Source organism: Electrophorus electricus, chromosome 8, assembly GCF_041902795.1.
Source record: "Electrophorus electricus isolate QZ-2024a chromosome 8, ASM4190279v1, whole genome shotgun sequence".
Taxonomy (NCBI): domain Eukaryota; kingdom Metazoa; phylum Chordata; class Actinopteri; order Gymnotiformes; family Gymnotidae; genus Electrophorus; species Electrophorus electricus.
Window position 1 is genome coordinate 28,444,017 of NC_137504.1, and position 17,027 is coordinate 28,461,043.

At 42.4% G+C, this 17,027-nt stretch overlaps 2 protein-coding genes across 10 annotated transcripts in view; one reads left to right on the forward strand and one right to left on the reverse strand.

Moving 5' to 3' along the window:
* Positions 1–17,027, forward strand: part of ttll11 (tubulin tyrosine ligase-like family, member 11) — a 34,563-nt gene that overhangs the window by 14,610 nt on the left and 2,926 nt on the right. For 2 of the 3 annotated variants that reach the window (XM_027004297.3, XM_081719966.1), the window contains exons 4-9: positions 1,628–2,203; positions 3,683–3,778; positions 3,891–4,003; positions 6,354–6,590; positions 7,009–7,115; positions 11,150–12,240. In XM_027004297.3, the coding sequence (XP_026860098.3) occupies positions 1,628–2,203; positions 3,683–3,778; positions 3,891–4,003; positions 6,354–6,590; positions 7,009–7,115; positions 11,150–11,445 (1,425 nt within the window). In that variant the 3' untranslated portion in view covers positions 11,446–12,240. Of the gene's footprint in view, positions 1–1,627; positions 2,204–3,682; positions 3,779–3,890; positions 4,004–6,353; positions 6,591–7,008; positions 7,116–7,872; positions 7,946–11,149; positions 12,241–17,027 lie in introns of those variants that run through there. The other variant, XM_081719964.1, reaches the window with a different exon arrangement.
* The window catches only part of dab2ipb (DAB2 interacting protein b), a 94,180-nt gene continuing 90,024 nt past the window's right edge, over positions 12,872–17,027 (reverse strand). For all 7 annotated transcript variants that reach the window (XM_035527709.2, XM_081719962.1, XM_035527710.2 and 4 more), the window contains one exon: positions 12,872–15,872. In XM_035527709.2, the coding sequence (XP_035383602.2) occupies positions 15,705–15,872 (168 nt within the window). In that variant the 3' untranslated portion in view covers positions 12,872–15,704. The remainder of the gene's footprint in view (positions 15,873–17,027) is intronic.

A 17,027-nucleotide genomic window follows, 5' to 3' on the forward strand; every position in this document is an offset into this window, starting at 1 on the left:
GATTAGTGGTGTGGTTGACTCGAGGCCTCGGCCTGGTGCCAACCCTTACATGAGCTCTGTTCTGATTGGTGGTATTGTGCCTCATTCGAAAAGCACTCAGACCTGAAGCATACCTGAGAACTGCAAAGGGGGTAGGATAAACTGTAATTGATCAATATGTAATTGAGTTTGTGTGGCATCAGAGACAGTGATTTCAAAACGATAGATTCCATATATGGACTGTATGAGTGGATCTTTTTTAAAATTTAACAATATTTACATATTACTTGAAAATTCTATATTTAAATAAAGTGAAATTCAGATTTGCATGATAGGGGGTCTGTATAATTTTAACAGAAATATACAGACCCATCACTAATTTCACATTTCTGTATATTTACATTTATAGCATTTAGCTGACACTTGTATCCAAAGCAACGTGGTTATAACTGAATATAATTTGGGCAAATGAGGGTTAAGGGCCCAATAGTGGCAAACCGGCGGGGCTTGAACTGGTAACCCTTTGATTACTAGTCAAGTACTTTAACCTCTGATGTCAACCATTGTCAGCAAATGTCAACCATTTTCTCTGTCTGCTTGAGAAGTTGAATAAAACAAAGTGCTGTTGATCTCATTAGGTAAATAGGAGTAGTTCAAAGACATGAGTGAGGTTTATAAACAGCTGGTTGAGGGTTACTGAGTTTATGTACACAAACAGAAAATTGATTTTCCACACATGACCTTTAAGGAAAAGGATGCAACTTACACTGACTGTCTGCAAATCTATCAAAATAACAGTAAGACTTCACAGTTCACTGATACCTTTTGATTGAAAAAGCTTATTTCCACACACTGAGGTATATAAGAGATAAGCTGCAGTTGGGGAGATGTAGTGGATTTGGCATTTCTGTGGCCCCAAGCAAAGTTATGTCTAGGAGCTCTAATCAAAGACATTTTTATTTTTTATAGCAAAATACAATATTTATCCACTCTGTACAATCTTTACCTATCTTTTTACTGCAATCAGAACTGAGCCATCCTGGTTTCTTTTCCTTAATTTTCTTTCTTTTACGGGCGCCGCTGGGATACGAGCTTTTCATGGTTGCGCTCAAGAGTTCTAGCTAGCTAGCTTGTTACGGTATCTCTTTCATGTTGAACAATGAAAGAATGAATAAGTTTGGTCTTTTTTTGTTTTGTTTTGTTTTTTCGCCAGACGGGGGACACCTGATCTCTGGTGCGCCACACATTTGCGTGGTTTGCATATTAGTAAAAAAAACAAACAAAAAAAAGCCACTGGATATAGCACACATATAAAACAAGTTTGCAAGGAAGTGTGTTGTGTCTTAGACACTAAGAGCACACAATGGATGGTGTGGAGTCATGGTGTAATATGTCTGTTTCAGGAGTGCAGTTGCACTGCTGTTTGAGTCCATTGAGTGTCATTACATGCATTTTAGAAATTTACGCATGCAAGTTACTGGTGGTTTGGAAAAGCGTTGCGTTACACTTTTTGACCGCTGACAACATGCAGACACTATAACAGCTGCCATTACTTGAGACCTTTTTATCATTGCAATCTTTCTGTCATGTGGCTAAGTAATTACACTTGACAAAGCTTGGAGAGTTTTTGTTTTTTCTCAATTCCCAGATTCGCCTCTTGAAGGAGAAGGAGCCCACCCTGAAACCCACTTTCATCGTTAAACCCGACAGCGGCTCACAGGGGGACGGCATCTATCTCATACGGGACCCTGCAGACCTCCGGGTCATCTCCGGCTCTCAGGTGAAGCAGGCGGTAGTTCAGGAGTACATCCAGAAGCCCCTGCTCATCGACAAGCTCAAGTTTGACGTTCGCCTCTACGTCCTGGTCCGTTCTTTGGAACCTTTGGAGATCTACATCGCTAAGGAGGGTCTGTCCAGATTCTGCACGGAACCCTACCAGGAGCCCAGCCAGAAGAATCTCAGCCATGTCTTCATGCACCTAACAAACTATTCACTGAACGTACACAGTGGCAATTTTGTCCACTCAGACAGTTGTAGCACTGGAAGCAAGCGCACATTTTCCAGTGTCCTGTATCGCTTGGCCTCTAAAGGAGTAGACATCAAGAAGGTTTGGTCAGATATCATTGCATTGGTTATTAAGACAGTTATTGCCCTCGTTCCCGAACTGAAAGTTTACTACCAAGCTGACATACCACCAGGGAAACCAGGACCTACCTGTTTTCAGGTACGTATGCATGTGTGTATGGCTTCCATTTTCTGGTACAAACCTAAAATAAGCAGAGACTATTGGCTCAAACAGACAGATTTTGAGGATTTCGTTTTGCAATATAAAAAGGTGATAAATGGTCTTATAATAAAGTATAATCATATAATGTATTTTAAATAGGAGTCGTGTCATGTTTGCCACACTTCTCACCTTAATTCCCACCCCTGCCAGTTAGAGGATGGTTCATTTCCACCCCTGCCATTTTAATTCTGAGAACAGGTTTACGTAAGTAGCGCGTTAGAGTATGCAAGTGTTGTCATTTTAGTAAAAAGTAGACTTCATGAACCTTTGCAAAAGCCTGGAGTAATTTCACATGGCCATATTAATATTTAGCATCCCTTCAGAAATGTCTTAAAGTTATTATTCAGGATATTTCCATAACTATGTAACCCTCTAACCCTGAGGTAAATTTCTCTAAGCAGCTGGTCTGTTTTCTGTGTACACTGATAAGTCTCAAATGACAAAAACAAGTTACAGATAGTGAGTGTTAGAAGTCTTTATTGCAGTAGTTAAATGAATGCATTGCTATAGATTCTCTCTGGGAAGGCTGTATAATTTAGGCTAAAACTAGACAGTGAGTTTAGTAGCCCAATCTAAAGGTGTACATTTAAAAGGTCCAATATTGTGCTTTTTCCAATATTTAATTACTTTTCCTTGATGTACAATTAAATTACTTGCGTGGCTTTATATTGGGTTTTACATGTGCATAGTTAAGGTAGAAATTGGTAAATGAGGGTTGAAAGTATCTGGAAATTTGGATCAAGTTAAATTTGGCCACCCTTTTGCAATTTCATTCAGAAGGCTATGTGAGGAAGTGTTGACTTTCTGATGGCCAGCGACTGCACACTGTCATATGCAGGATCTTTCCATACTTCTTGGTCTCCTTTTGAATTGAATTAATCCACACAACAGCTGCTAGGTTTTTCCCAAATTTGCATGTCTTCACTGAGTGCACTGAACAAATTTAAAACTATGAATGAATAACTGAACTGAATGAATAAAAAATACACCCTTTTCAGCAAAGACAATATAGCAGTACATATGTTTATAAACATGTTGCACACTCATTTTTATTCTCCTTTAAATCCAAACCTGGAACACTATATAGCCAAATATGTATATAAGTTTCTGAAATATTTATGCATTACTGGTGTACCTAAACATTTCTGCCATCTGACCACAAATGGACATCATACATTTTGGGGGACCCCAAGACTTTTCAATCCCCCAGCAACTGTTATTGTAAGCCTCCTATTTAGGACTAGGGTTAGGGTTCTAACATAAAAGTTTAAGTCATGGTTTGTTGGAATGTTCATTATAATTTAGTAAATTATAGTAGATCTATAATCTATAGATCTATAGATTTGGGAACCATTGGTATAGTGTAATATTCAGATACTTAGTAAGAATAAATACATCCTACTGTGAATGTTGTAGATACTGGGCTTTGACATTCTGCTAATGAAGAACTTGAAGCCTGTTCTGCTGGAGGTCAATGCCAATCCCAGCATGAGGCTTGAACATGAACAGGAGGTAGGAATGGCCATTTTGTAGGAAATACTCCCTGGGCTTGTTAAACAGACCCTCAGATGAAGACAAGCAACCAAGTATTGACTTTACTGATGCCGGTGCTGGACTGTTGCAGGTGTCCCCTGGGGTGTATGAGTACGTACCCAGTCCAGTAGATGAGGAAGTAAAAGTAAGTGTGATTAGAGATACACTGCGTCTCATGGATCCTGCCCAAAGGAAACCTCATGTGTGAGTATGACTCACACACACACACACACACACACACACACACACACACACACACACAGATGATATGACCGGGACTGAAGTAGTAGAGGAAAAGTGGCTTCAAGCATGTGAAATTATATCAGAGGATTTCCAGAATTGATTTTTTCCATCTTCAAGGATTAAGTGGTTGCCTCAGCACAGCGTAATTCCAGCTTCACTGAGCCATAACAAAGATACACACACAGTCGCACATCTGCGCACACACACCCATCACGCACCTGATCCACCTAGTCCTCCGTCACCTTCCCACCTCTGCTGAACTGATATCTGTACTGAGTGTGTTTATTTCAGTACTGATATCAGTGCAGATAAATAAACAATAATGTGTGTATGTGTGTGCATATGGCGTGTTTTTCTCCCTCTCTCCCTCGCCCTTTCACATTCTCCCGCTCTACTCCTGCAGCTCCGCTGTGCCTGTGTCTTTCTCTTCGCTGTCTCCACAGACACGCACACACACCAAGCTTATGAACTCCAGGGAAATAAAAAGTTAAATATTTGTGTCGGCTGACGGTTTCTGAGGAAAGGATCGTGTCATTCTGGTAGATGAGCTGTAACTGAGGTCTTCTTGGGTGTGTCTGCCTTGGTGAGGGAGTGCTTTCATTACCCATAATTGCCTATTAGTTTAGCCATTTGATCCAAGTTGTTGATATTAAAAAAATAGGACCAATCGAAAAATGACAAAAGATGAATCAGACTTCATTGCTCTGCACTGCATGCAAAGTGTGTGTATGTGTGTGTGTGTGTGTGTGTGTGTGTATGTGTGAGGTCTCTGTGCTGTCTGTTGTATTTGTGGTTTTGTTCCCAATGCAGCCAGCAGTGATCACTAAGCTCAGCTCCATCGTAAGCGGAGTCTGTACCCACATTTCCATTCTTGTCTCAAATGATCTATTAAATTAAAAGAAATGAAGCATCAAAATTGACTTTAGCCTCAAGAAACATTGTCACTAACATTCCCAAGTGGCAAAAGGAAAAAGAAATAAATATCAACACCAATCATCAAATCCTGGTTTTCTGCAGAAAGCGAGACAGTGTGTGTGAGTGCACGTCAGGGTGTAAGTGTATGTGTCCCGGGGCAGGTTGGTACTTATGCACAGCACATAGCTTCCATATTATACATTAATAGGGCTGGATCGCTGAATCTTTGAGCGTGAAGAAAACCTGGTGTACATTCCCATATAAAATCTTAAGAAATAAAATCTCTTAGTCTCTTAGGATATCTTAAAACGCGTTTTTTGTATAGTTGATTGTTTTTGTTGTTGGTTGGCTGTTTGGCATTTTCATGTATGAATGTGTCTGGTTTCAAACAGCACGGTGGGTATGCATGCTAATGATGATGATGATGAAGATGATGATGTCTGTTACAGCACTGTCAGCAGACGTCTGAGTGAGGACTAACTTATAAATAATTATATTCACAAGTATAGTCTTTTAGGTTGTCAGTTCAGTAATGTTAATGCTGTGTGTATGTGTGTGTCTGTGTGTTGTTAATTACTTAATGGGTTAATTAATCAATGCTTGTGTGATTAGTACTGTTTTGTTCTGAGCTGGGTTCATGTCTTGTTAATCCAAGACCAAAAATACATGTACAGATACACACAGTTATGTTCACTCTTGGACTATGATATATTTCCCTAATTTGTCTAGAATCTCTCTCTCTGTCTGTCTGTGTATGTGTGTCTGTGTGTGTCCAGTAGTGGAAACCATGGTGTGCATTTTTGTTTTTCTGTTTGTTTTCAAAGAATGCAGGAAGTGTAATATTGTACCACAGTAATGTAAAAAGAATATCATAATATTTTCTTATGATAGACAAAAATGAAAATTTTAGGAGATTTACATCATCTTTGTGAACTTTCAAACTGGCCTAAAGTTTTATTTCAGTTGGATCTACAGAAGTTTGATTTTTTTATATTACAGCTGCATTTGTATACATAATAAGGGTCTACACAATTAGAATGAAGAGGCTACACAGAACCCATTATACTCTTTTAATTGGTTTAACGATGTAGGAGGGGCTGTGAGCTGTGAGCTGATGTCTACGAGATATGGAAAGTAAATAGAGGAAAAGTGAATTGCAATCCACAATTGTAATTGAGAAGTTCGGAGCATTTAAAAATCATTTTTAAAGAAAGCATCATGTCATGTGACTTCTGAATAGATTCTTGGAACAAATTAGTTATACATCTGATTAATCTGTGAAACGCAACACTACTCTTGGTTCCGTCTTTTTGCATTTTCAACAAATGATAAGCTTCCTTAAGTGTATGAACATAGAACATCTGGGCTTTTCTTACCTGTTCCTTTCTGGCGATAGGTCTAACCTTCTAGGCGGGGCTCCCGAGGAAGCTGTCATTGTGGAGGCGGGGTTAGATGAGAAGGCGGAGTTTGTACAGGCACTCCCTTCTCTGTGTTTAAAGCAAGTCTTCCCCAAGTACATGAAGCAGTTCAACTACCTGAGAATAGTGGAGCAAATTGCTGACATGTTCCTCCGCTTCCTTGGGGTCAAGGGGACCATGAAGCTTGGTCCAACCAGCTTCCGCACCTTCATCAGGCAAGACTTCTTTTTTATTTTTCATTAGCTTTGAGATTTTATCACCTTTTATGTTATTAGCTTTTATATTCTAATATAGACAGAGTACCGATGGATCTGCTTTGGAGATGTGTAGGAATTTGCATATTAGCAATTATGTGAACAAACATGGATGTTTTTTGGAGTCTCTCTGAACTGAATTGGTTATATTTCTTGTTACCTACATCTAACAAGCAAAAAACAAACAAACAAAGAGGAAGTAACCTACATGGTTCTCTCATCCATTATAGAATGAAAAATATTTTCAATTCAAGCTGCCTGTCATGATATTACATTCAGTATGTCATCCCATTAAGGAATCATTTTACATAATAATTTATAACCTTTTCATATAATCATAATGAAACATACACACACAGTAACAGATTGTCTCCTTCAGGAATTGTAAATTGAGTAACAGCAGTTTCAGCATGGCATCGGTGGACATCCTCTACATTGACATCACACGTCGTTGGGCAGGCATGGCCTCAGACTCCAGAGAATCTGGTGAGTAGAGTCCAGTGCTCAGGCAAGCAACATCACTAGTGGAGACAACAGTACGTTACAGCACTTTTACAGCAGGTTTCTGTAAACGTCATGCTTAGAACAGAGGCCCTTCTTATTCACACACATGTATTCTGCTGTTGGTATATGCAGTATTAAGTTCATTTGCAGTATAAATGTATTAAAAACCTCCTAAACCAAAACCTGCCCTTTAATGAGTGGGACCAAAAATGGATAACAAGGCTACAGGACTCGTATAGTTCAGCAGGGTCAGACAGTAGTGGTGCCAGGAGTAGTCAATTCCATCTTACAGCTGACTAAAGGATGTGTGGCAGCCTGTCCTGTACAGCTATTAAGTAGATTTACTTCATAAAGTGATGAGTTGGAGAATATTGCTGGTAACTGCTAATTGCTGTAATGCTCAGAATATCAGAAAATGACAGAACATACATTAATTTCAGCACTGCCTGGCACGCCCCCACAAGTGAGAAGTTTATGTTTATTATTCTGATAGAACCAAGTGAATAAATGTAGATCATGCCAAATGGGTATCATCATGCGTGACAGAAGACCCCTCCCTCCAACCAAAACATTTTTATTCAAAGTGTGCACATCTGAGTTAATGGCATCAGTTAATGCATGTTTTTAAATGAGTGATTATAATATGCATTATGTTACGGTGGCGTGAGCATCATTGTCCTATAAGAGACACATCTGAGATGAATAATGCATGCCTCACCTAGCTTGTTCTGATCATCAGAGGGAGAGAGAGAGAAAAATACACTGCCTGGCCAAAAAAAAAGGTCACCACCTGGATTTAACTAAGCAAATAGGTAAGAGCCTCCCATTGGATAATTACTGCATGGCTGATTATGTTTCAGCTGGCAACAAGTTATTTACGCCTAACTGATGCAGTGAGTAGCTTCTCATTTGTTAAACAACCATGTGGAAAGACAAATCCTGTGGTCGTGGAAAAGATGTTAATCTGTTCCAGAAGGGTTAAATTATTGGCATGCATCAAGCAGTGAAAACATCTAAGGAGATTGCTGAAACTACTAAAACAGGGTTAAGAACCGTCCAACGCATTATTAAAAAGTGGAAGGACAGTGGGGAAACATCATCTTAGAGGAAGGAATGTGGTCGGAAAAAAATCTTGAATGACCCTGATCGGGGATCACTTAAATGTGTGGTGAAATCAAATTGTAGAAAAACAACAGAAGAACTCAGGGATATGTTTAATAGTGAAAGTAAGAACATTTCCACATGCACAGTGTGAAGGGAACTCGAGGGATTGGGGCTAAACAGCTGTGTAGCCTTAAGAAAACTACTTGTCAGTGAGGCTAACCGGCAAAAACGCCTTCAATTTGCTAGGGAGTATAAAGATTGGACTCTGTAGAAATGGAAGAAGGTCATGTGGTCTGAGGAGTCCAGATTTACCCTGTTCCAGAGTGATAGGCACATCAGGGTAAGAAGAGAGGCGGCTAAAGTGATGCACCCATCATGCCTGGTGCCTACCATACAAACCTGTGGGGGCAGTGCTATGATCTGGGGTTGCTGCAGTTGGTCAGGTCTAGGTTCAGCAACGTTATGTGCCCAAAGAAAGAGGTCAGCTGACTACCTGAATATACTGAACGACCAGGTTATTCCATCAACGGATTTTTCCTTTTGGCACGGGCATATTCCAAGATGACAATACCAGGCTTCATCGGGCTCAAATTGTGAAAGAGTGGTTCAGGGAGCATGAGACTTTTTCACACATGGATCGGCCACCAGAGTCCAGACCTGAACCCCATTGAGAATCTTTGGGATGTGCTGGAGAAGACTTTGCGCAGTGGTCCAAATCTCCCATCATCAATACAAGATCTTGGGGGAAAAATTAATGCAACTCTGGACAGAAATAAACGTTGTGACATTGCAGAAGCTTGTGGAAACAACGCCACAGCAAATGCATGCCGCAATCAAAGCTAAAGGCGGTTCAACGAAATATTAGAGAGTGTGAGCTTTTTTTGGCCATCAAATTTTTTGTATATACTTCAGTCTTATTCATTCCAAGTAGCCAGAGGTGTGTGGCATGAGGAGAATTCTGGAACGGGTATTGGTCATCGTGCTTCAGGGGGAGGAAACGAGCACACACACATACACACTGTGAGTGGTAGTGTGAGAAGGATAACATGGAGGATAAGGTTAGTGTTTATGAATAATAAAGCTGGGTGCTGGAGAGATTGGACAGTTTATCCCCGAGGAGGGGAGGAAGCTTGAAGGAGCGCGGAAATCATCTTTTTTAATAGCAGTATGTTTACCACAGAATATGGCTGACTCAGCGTTACCACAACGCACTGTCCTATAATTCCTTAATACGTCCTTGCTACACTTTCTTTCCTTCTTTTGACGTCTTTACTTTCGAATTTCCCCACTCTTCATTCTTTTGTAAGGGAAAATAAAGGTTTGTTAGTTTATCCAACCCCCCCCCCCCAACATTCTGAGCCCCAGGGCGCTCTCCTCATTAAGCTTCCGCAGTAATGCACATGCGCTCCGGCCCAAAGGCAAAGACAGGACAGCGATCAAAAATGGACTTAAAACGTTGTCAGAAACACCTGGACAGGTCTGAACGGCTATGTGACCGTGGTCTGGCCCTCGCCGTCACTGAATCACCGAGTAACCCTTTTGTGAGATGACGCTGGGATGAACTACTCATGGAAAGCCTGCCCCGCATCAAAGAGACCTTCTAGAAGAACTTGTAATGTCTTACAATGCAGAACACTTCATGTACAGATATCTGGAATATGGCAGGCTATCATTAAATCTAAAGGAAGATGAATACAGAAGAAAAACCAAATGAGTAATACAAACTTAACAGAACTTCTGCTTTCTATGAAGTGTTGGCCAAAGATCCATATTCTTACATTAAGGACCCTGAAATGTATAAAAGATACAGAAAAAAAAGGAACAGCATATAAAAGAGTTAGGTGCCCTTGGATATAAACGAAATGTTTGTGAATTACAATTAGTTACCTTTCTATATTTTATCCCAAGATCTCATTCTTGCACAGCATCTTAAGAAACCTTACTCACTTTAGCACTCTTTAACACTCTAACGAAATACGTTAACAGCAGCTGTGTGCAGTAATTTCTGATATGTCACCTACACGTTCATGACAGTAGTTTATGAATTCAGCTCTTCTTCTAACAGCTGCTTGTCTCGCCTGCCCCGCCCTCAGCCAGGGCTCATTAACACAGAAACTGCAGTCTGCAGGGCTGTGTTCATCTGTGCCCAAAGAACCTGAGGGGGTACAGAAACCTTCCCACCAAGGGAACCATCTTTGCCATACGCACAGGAAGAGATCCCTGAACCCCTCTAAAAGTTGGGGATCATATCTCCTCAGCTTCCCATCTGTACACCGCCCTCCTTTCAGGCTGCTTGATGACCTCAAATAACCTCCAGTATGGGCTTGTAAAAGGAGTTTTAAATGGAGAAATATGTAAATGCAGAAGGTTCCTGATTGTCTTCATTGCTGTAGGGGGTTGGGTTAGACCATGTATACTAAGTAATAAAAAGGAGAAACTGAATAAATAAATATACAAAGGGAAGAATTCGTATGCACGACTCGAATTAAAGTGGATGTTACTAAATCCTAGTACCCTACTGCTTTGGCTGCTAGGGAAATTAAATCACAGCCGGAGGGGGGACTACAATTGTGCTCATTTAGTCTTTATATTTAATATCTTCATCTACACTTAAAGGGTAGGCAATACCCTTTTCTTAATCAAAGAGCACTGCCCTTGACGACTTGTTCTGTATATCATGCTGTTGACAAGTCATATTGTGAACTTCCTTTCCTCTGCTTGGTGGGGGAACTTGCAGTGGCAGGTACTCAGTAAGGACCTGATGACTTCAATGTCTTTCTTCAACTACTTGGCACGCAACTTTTGGATTTTTTTTTACTGTTGTTGAAGCAACTGCTTTGACAGTGAGAAACAAAAGCTCCTTGAAATGGTCTTTGAAACAATGCTCCATGTCTCCCTCTGTGTCTGAACAGGGATGTGTCTGCAGGCGTTTGTGGAGGCGTTCATCTACTTGGCCTCGCGCAGGTTCAAGGCACTGCCTCTGAGGGAGCAGGTTCTCTCCTTGCTGGAGCTCTGTGACGCTGCTCTCGAGGGGCAGGCCCACGATGAAAAGCCCCGCCCCCAGAAGCACCACTCCAACCTTAACCCCGCCCCTGCGGTCTCAGAGGCACCGAGCGCACTCGGCTCCTCCGCCCACGCTCGGCATCATCTAGACTGCCGAGGTCACCAGGCACTTCAGCCCTCTGCAAAAGAAAATGTAGAGAACTGAGCGGGGAACGGCCTTGTCGCTCCAGAGTGTTAATGGCACTTATGGACAGAATTAAGCCATGAGCACAGGCTGCTGTGGGAATGAGAAATAATTTTGGATATTTTGCAAATCTGGACCCAGAGATCAAGAGAATAACAGGATAACAAGAGATTCAGGACTGACAAAACCATGGTTGGGGTTGGTTCCATTACTACTGTTTTTCACATACAAGTTCTCGGGTGGAGAATACTGTTTTACACACAGGTCAGTTAAGGTATGTGTGAGGCAGCCGTAATCGCACACGCGCGGAAGGGTAAATCCATGCTGTGTGCACCGAGGCCATTTCACACGGATGGTCCTGTGATCCCGTTTGGATTTAGAGAACGGTGCACGAACTCTGTTTTAATGATGCTGTGAAACAAGGGATGGATGACTTTCAGATAAAGCAACTATTCATACAAAATGGCCCACTTCATTTAACCAATAAAAACAGCGCCTTGTGTCAACAAATGTTGACACCCAGATTGTACACTGAATGCACTACAAGTTAACTTAAACTAATGTATTTATCTCTAGATTATTTTATTCTGAGATTTTTTTCCACAACATTGTGATTAACCACAGTATGATTGTAAATCTGTTGTAAATTTAAAAATAGTCAAGTCTTACTGTTTGACTGGCAGGATTATCATACAGAAGAAAAATGAAACAATGTGATAATTTCTTCTAGTTAATGTTGCACTACTCTTAAGACATTTAATTAGCTTGGCTGACGCGCTTTGGATGGTCACCGAATAAACCTTGAATTTCAGCACATGTTGTTTGTGTTTCAGGTCTATGTTATTTGCTAATGGTAATTATAACTGGAAAATATTAAATGCAAGTCCAGAGATATGTGATTAACATCAGAGGTGTACAGTTCTACTGGAAGTACACTTGATAATTATTCATAATTGAGGTGTGGTATATTATTGCAAAATAAGATTAAAAATGAAAACATTACTATATAAAGCCCAACTGGAGCGTCAAAGCAATGTTCTACAATGTTCAAAACTGTCTCCAAATGGGGGATTCCTCAAAACAGGCAACCCTCTGCCTTAGTAACAGCTTGGTAAACACGAGGCATTCTGTTACCAGCTTCAGCGGGATGGCGCCCAGCAGGACCTCTCAGCTTTGCTGCTGCGACTCGGGGAGAAGTGCCGAGACGCCGCCCTCCCGTTTGTGCCGTGCAGCACTTTGTGCAGCGGGAGACCATTTCTCCCATTTTTATCTAAGAGCTTTAAAAAACGCTCAAAAATCTCAATATTTGGCAAGAGTTGGACGTGAGACTTCAGTGAGATTGCGACTACAGACGTCACAGCTCTAAACGTTTGTTGGCATTTTGAAGAGTTCAAACAGTATGATTCTTTATGAAACGTGAAAATGAAGTCAACACAGCCGATATATATAAAATAGCTAAATAAAACTTTAATTATCCTAGCGGCAAATGTACATCGATTGCACAGTCACGTTATCATAGTTCTTAACATGGACATATCTCTGTACATTATTGTTCTCTTGGTCTTCGAAAGAAGCCTCAACCCAGCCAATACTTTACTTTAAACATACTTACAAAACTCCTTTCTGCAAGGATTATAAAACATACAACATATTTTTTATATTCATTTTATAGTGTAACGTCTCTTGACAAAGCTAATATACCACACCAACTGCTGTAAACAGGACAGGTGGAGTAAAGAGTGAATGCCACTGTGTTTCGCCATTTTCTACAACTAGGTGAGAGGGATTACAAAGATGCCAAAGGCTGTCGGGAACCTGGAGACGTCGTCACACTCTCACCCTCTCTCTTTTAATGCGCTCCTGGGACATTCAAGAGAAATCTGCGCACTGCTTTCTCGTCAAACGAGACGCTGGCAAGACCGCGAAAGCCCGGTGACTCCCGAACAACCGTGGGGTCCCGCAACACCGCCGCTCCGAAGAGCAACCGCTCGTCCGAGAAAACGCGCTTTCTCCACACGTGTATGGTGACTTAGGCTACGCTGTATTCCTTGGAAATCATAAAGCACCAAAGTGAGCAGAATCAATAACAAAGACAGCGTGACGTGCTAAGGTCAGAGGACGGGTCCCTGATGCATGAGTAAGCACCGCGATTTCGCTACTAGATTCTGGTCGCAAAAGTCAAATCAACTGTTGGACGCAACATTTCCCACCCAGTTTAATAGCCCGTCAGTGCTCTGATCTGCTACGCCCCCGTGTTCATTTTACCAAATGGACTTACCGTTTTTATCTCAAAACCAGTTAGCTGCTTGAAAAGCGAGCTCTGTTCATCTGGATATGGATAACTGGGATATGGATCCCTAGGATGGAACTGCCCTTTAAAGGAAACTGGAGTTTTTAGTTCTAGCTGAACAAAAACATGTGCATAGGGTGAACAGGCGTTTCACAGGGCAGAATGGCAGGAGAAGAGTTTGGCCTCACATCCATGGGTGAACTAGAGTCCAAAAACCAAACCAAAATGAATTGAATAAAACAGTAAAATAATTTAACTGGTTATCTTTTGATTCAAAAATAAATGTACACATGGCATTGAAACAGCAGTAACATTATGGGAAATTTAATTTCTAGTCCTAAATTACCAGAATTTGTTGAAATATATGTTTATATAGATCTTATATATTTAACTTTCTTTTATATATTTACACAACACACCTCTCGTCCTGCTACAGCAGAATTGATCACTGAGAAACCCTTTGAAGACTGTGACATTCCAACAGCAATAACGTTATCCTTCTCCGTGTCCTGAGAGGCGGCTCCGGCTGCTCCGGAGGCTCCGGCCTTTCACGCTTCTCACGGGCAAACGCGGACCGGCTGACTGGAACCCGCAGTGACGGCTCACGGCATCCGTGCATGCAGCTTCCCATGGCAAGAATACAAAAATATACAAGCTCTGTGTGCAGAAACATGAACCCACCCACACACGCCCTTGGTGGGTCTGCGCCGATGCCACGTACAAAACAAAAATAATTAGGTTTGGGGGTGGACTGGCTCTACCTTCAGAGAAAGCGTGCAGAAGTTGGGAGAGAGAGCCAGGTGCTGGAGACTCGAGATGAATGGAAAACAGACCGAGGTTGTGCGCAAAGGGCCGAATTGGAATCGGGGCAAGAGGACAATACCATCCGAGGGTGATTCATGCTTGTGTGCGCTGCCAAGTCCGTGCTGTTCACACTGCGCTGGATCTGCGATCCGTGCTAATTAAAGTGAGGAAATGCCACGTCTGGGCACGGAACACTTGAACTGGTTCGTTTTTGGCAAATGACATAAAAACAATAAATTCGCCATGAGACTACAAAGACTTTTAAGTGCAAACTATAATAAATAATGCAGAATGACCCGGGATTGGAACAAACTGGAATATATTAATGAGGTCGTTAACAACGGCTCAGGGAATATCAATTAGTTAAAATGGAAGCTATAAAATGGGTTTTATATTTCAAAACTAAAGTCATGTGTTAACAGCCATTTGCAGAGGCTCTGTTTTGTGTTTCATACTTTGTAGACATGCCTCTGTAAATGTTTAGAAATGGCCCAGCCAAACATTTGATCTGTTTTTCCTTATATGCCTAGACCGAGGGGCTGCATGCCAATTGTTTTTAAAGCTTCTCAACTGGACAAACTCTCAAAGTGCACTAGGAAGGAGGCGACTGGTGCAGCTCCAGAAAGTGCCAGCAGGCGGGGCACGGGGTGAAGGGAGCACTGGACATAGCACTGAACCATGGGAGCACACCTCAACGGGAGCGGCTGAAAGTGACTATGAGGAACGCTTTCCAAACAAGTGACTGACAACTTTTAAGATCTGAGGCAGGAACTACTGTGGATGGACACAACAGGACAGCAAGTTTCTAGTATCTATAGATCTGCACTACGTACCCAGTATGTCATTCTGTTTTTTGTTTGTTTTTGTTTTTTTTACGTTTGGTTGTTTACATTTAGGTACTTTTGTACAGAGGTTCAGAGATCTAGTGGTTTGTCCGATAGCAGTAGACACCTTTTCACAGCCAGAGATTTGGGGTTTGACGTGTGATCCTTGCCCCAATACACAGCAAATATTATTTACCGCCCATTCAAAACCACTGTACCAGACCCATCCATAAAACGTGTCTGCCTCCACAGTCCAGACGTCTGCAGTCCACACGCCCTTCCTTGGCCTACAGTCTCTTCCTTATTGCCAAGCAGCAAGCTGTCTCCCGTCTCCAGACGACCTCAAGGCGGGCGGGGTGGCGTCAGCAGTTGGAGCTGTTGCGGAACTCGCCGTTCTCGGTGATCTGCAGCTTGCTGGGGTTGGTGGGCGAGATGCCGTTGCGCGTCTGCAGGCTGTAGCGCTCCTTCAGCTGGGACAGGGCGCTCATGAGCCTGGCGTTGGCCGCGTCGAGTGACGCGATGCGCTTCTCCTGGGGGAGAGGCGGGAGAAGGGAAAGGGGGTTGGGTGAGCGGGGTGCCGCGTCACGGCGAGGCGGAGAGAGAGAGGAAGCGTGAGAAAGAAGGAACGGGAGACCCGACCAAACGCTGGTGAGTGAGTGAGAGGCCAGAAGAGGGCGATACAAAGAGGGTGACGACCTTTCAGAAGCGCTTGGTGCCATTTTGGCTCAGTCTCGCGCGGTCTCCTCTGCTCCTAGTCCACTGCGTATTTCAGCGGAATTTTCACGCTGTGTTCAGACTGATGGAATAATGGTGTCGCCGCCGATTTGTTTCTAGACATGTTTCTGCCTCTTGCAGAACTGACGAGGGAACCGTGGCAGCGGCAGTGCGACAGTATTGTAAAAAAATGTCAAAGCTTACATTTTCAGAAGTGCTATGAGGATTTTGCAAATGAAGAATAATGTTTGATAAATGAGTGTGTCTGTGTGTGTGTGTGTGTCTGTCCCAGCAGTAAACCCCAAAAAAGGTTTCCATCAGTCAAACTGTATCCATGTTAGCAGTGTTAGTGACCAGAGCTTGAGCTCCCAGAGAGACTCTCGTCCAGCCTAATGAGGCCATGCTGGTCTTGCCCTGCAGAAAAGCCACCTTAACTCTCAGAAGCTTTACGGGTGTATCGTGTGCGTGTGTGTGTGTTTAGCTAGAGTGAGACTGCCATGTATAGTCTCACAGTGCTCATAACAAGAAAGGATAGAAACAGAAGCGATGGGCACGCTGGGTATTGGAACGCTGTGTAACGGAACGCTGCATCACGGAAACCCCGCGTAACGGATCGCAGCATAACGGGTTACACTGCATAACAGAAACGCTACAAAGCAAAAATAATCAACTGATTGGAGTGCTAGACTCTGAGGGTGGGTGTTACTCAGCCACCCTCAGTTGCCATGCCAACGTCATGCTGTTGAAGTTTTCCCTGCTTCTATGGTCTACATCAATGTTTCGCCACCCAGCTCCACACGGCCAGTCAGCCTGGACATTCCTACATTTACCCAAAATCCAAAACGCCTGATCCAACAGCCAGAGATGCACGATTCCTGAAACTGGAGCAGGCCTATGGTGCGCACACACACACACACACACACACACACACACACACACACACACACACACACACACACACACACACACGT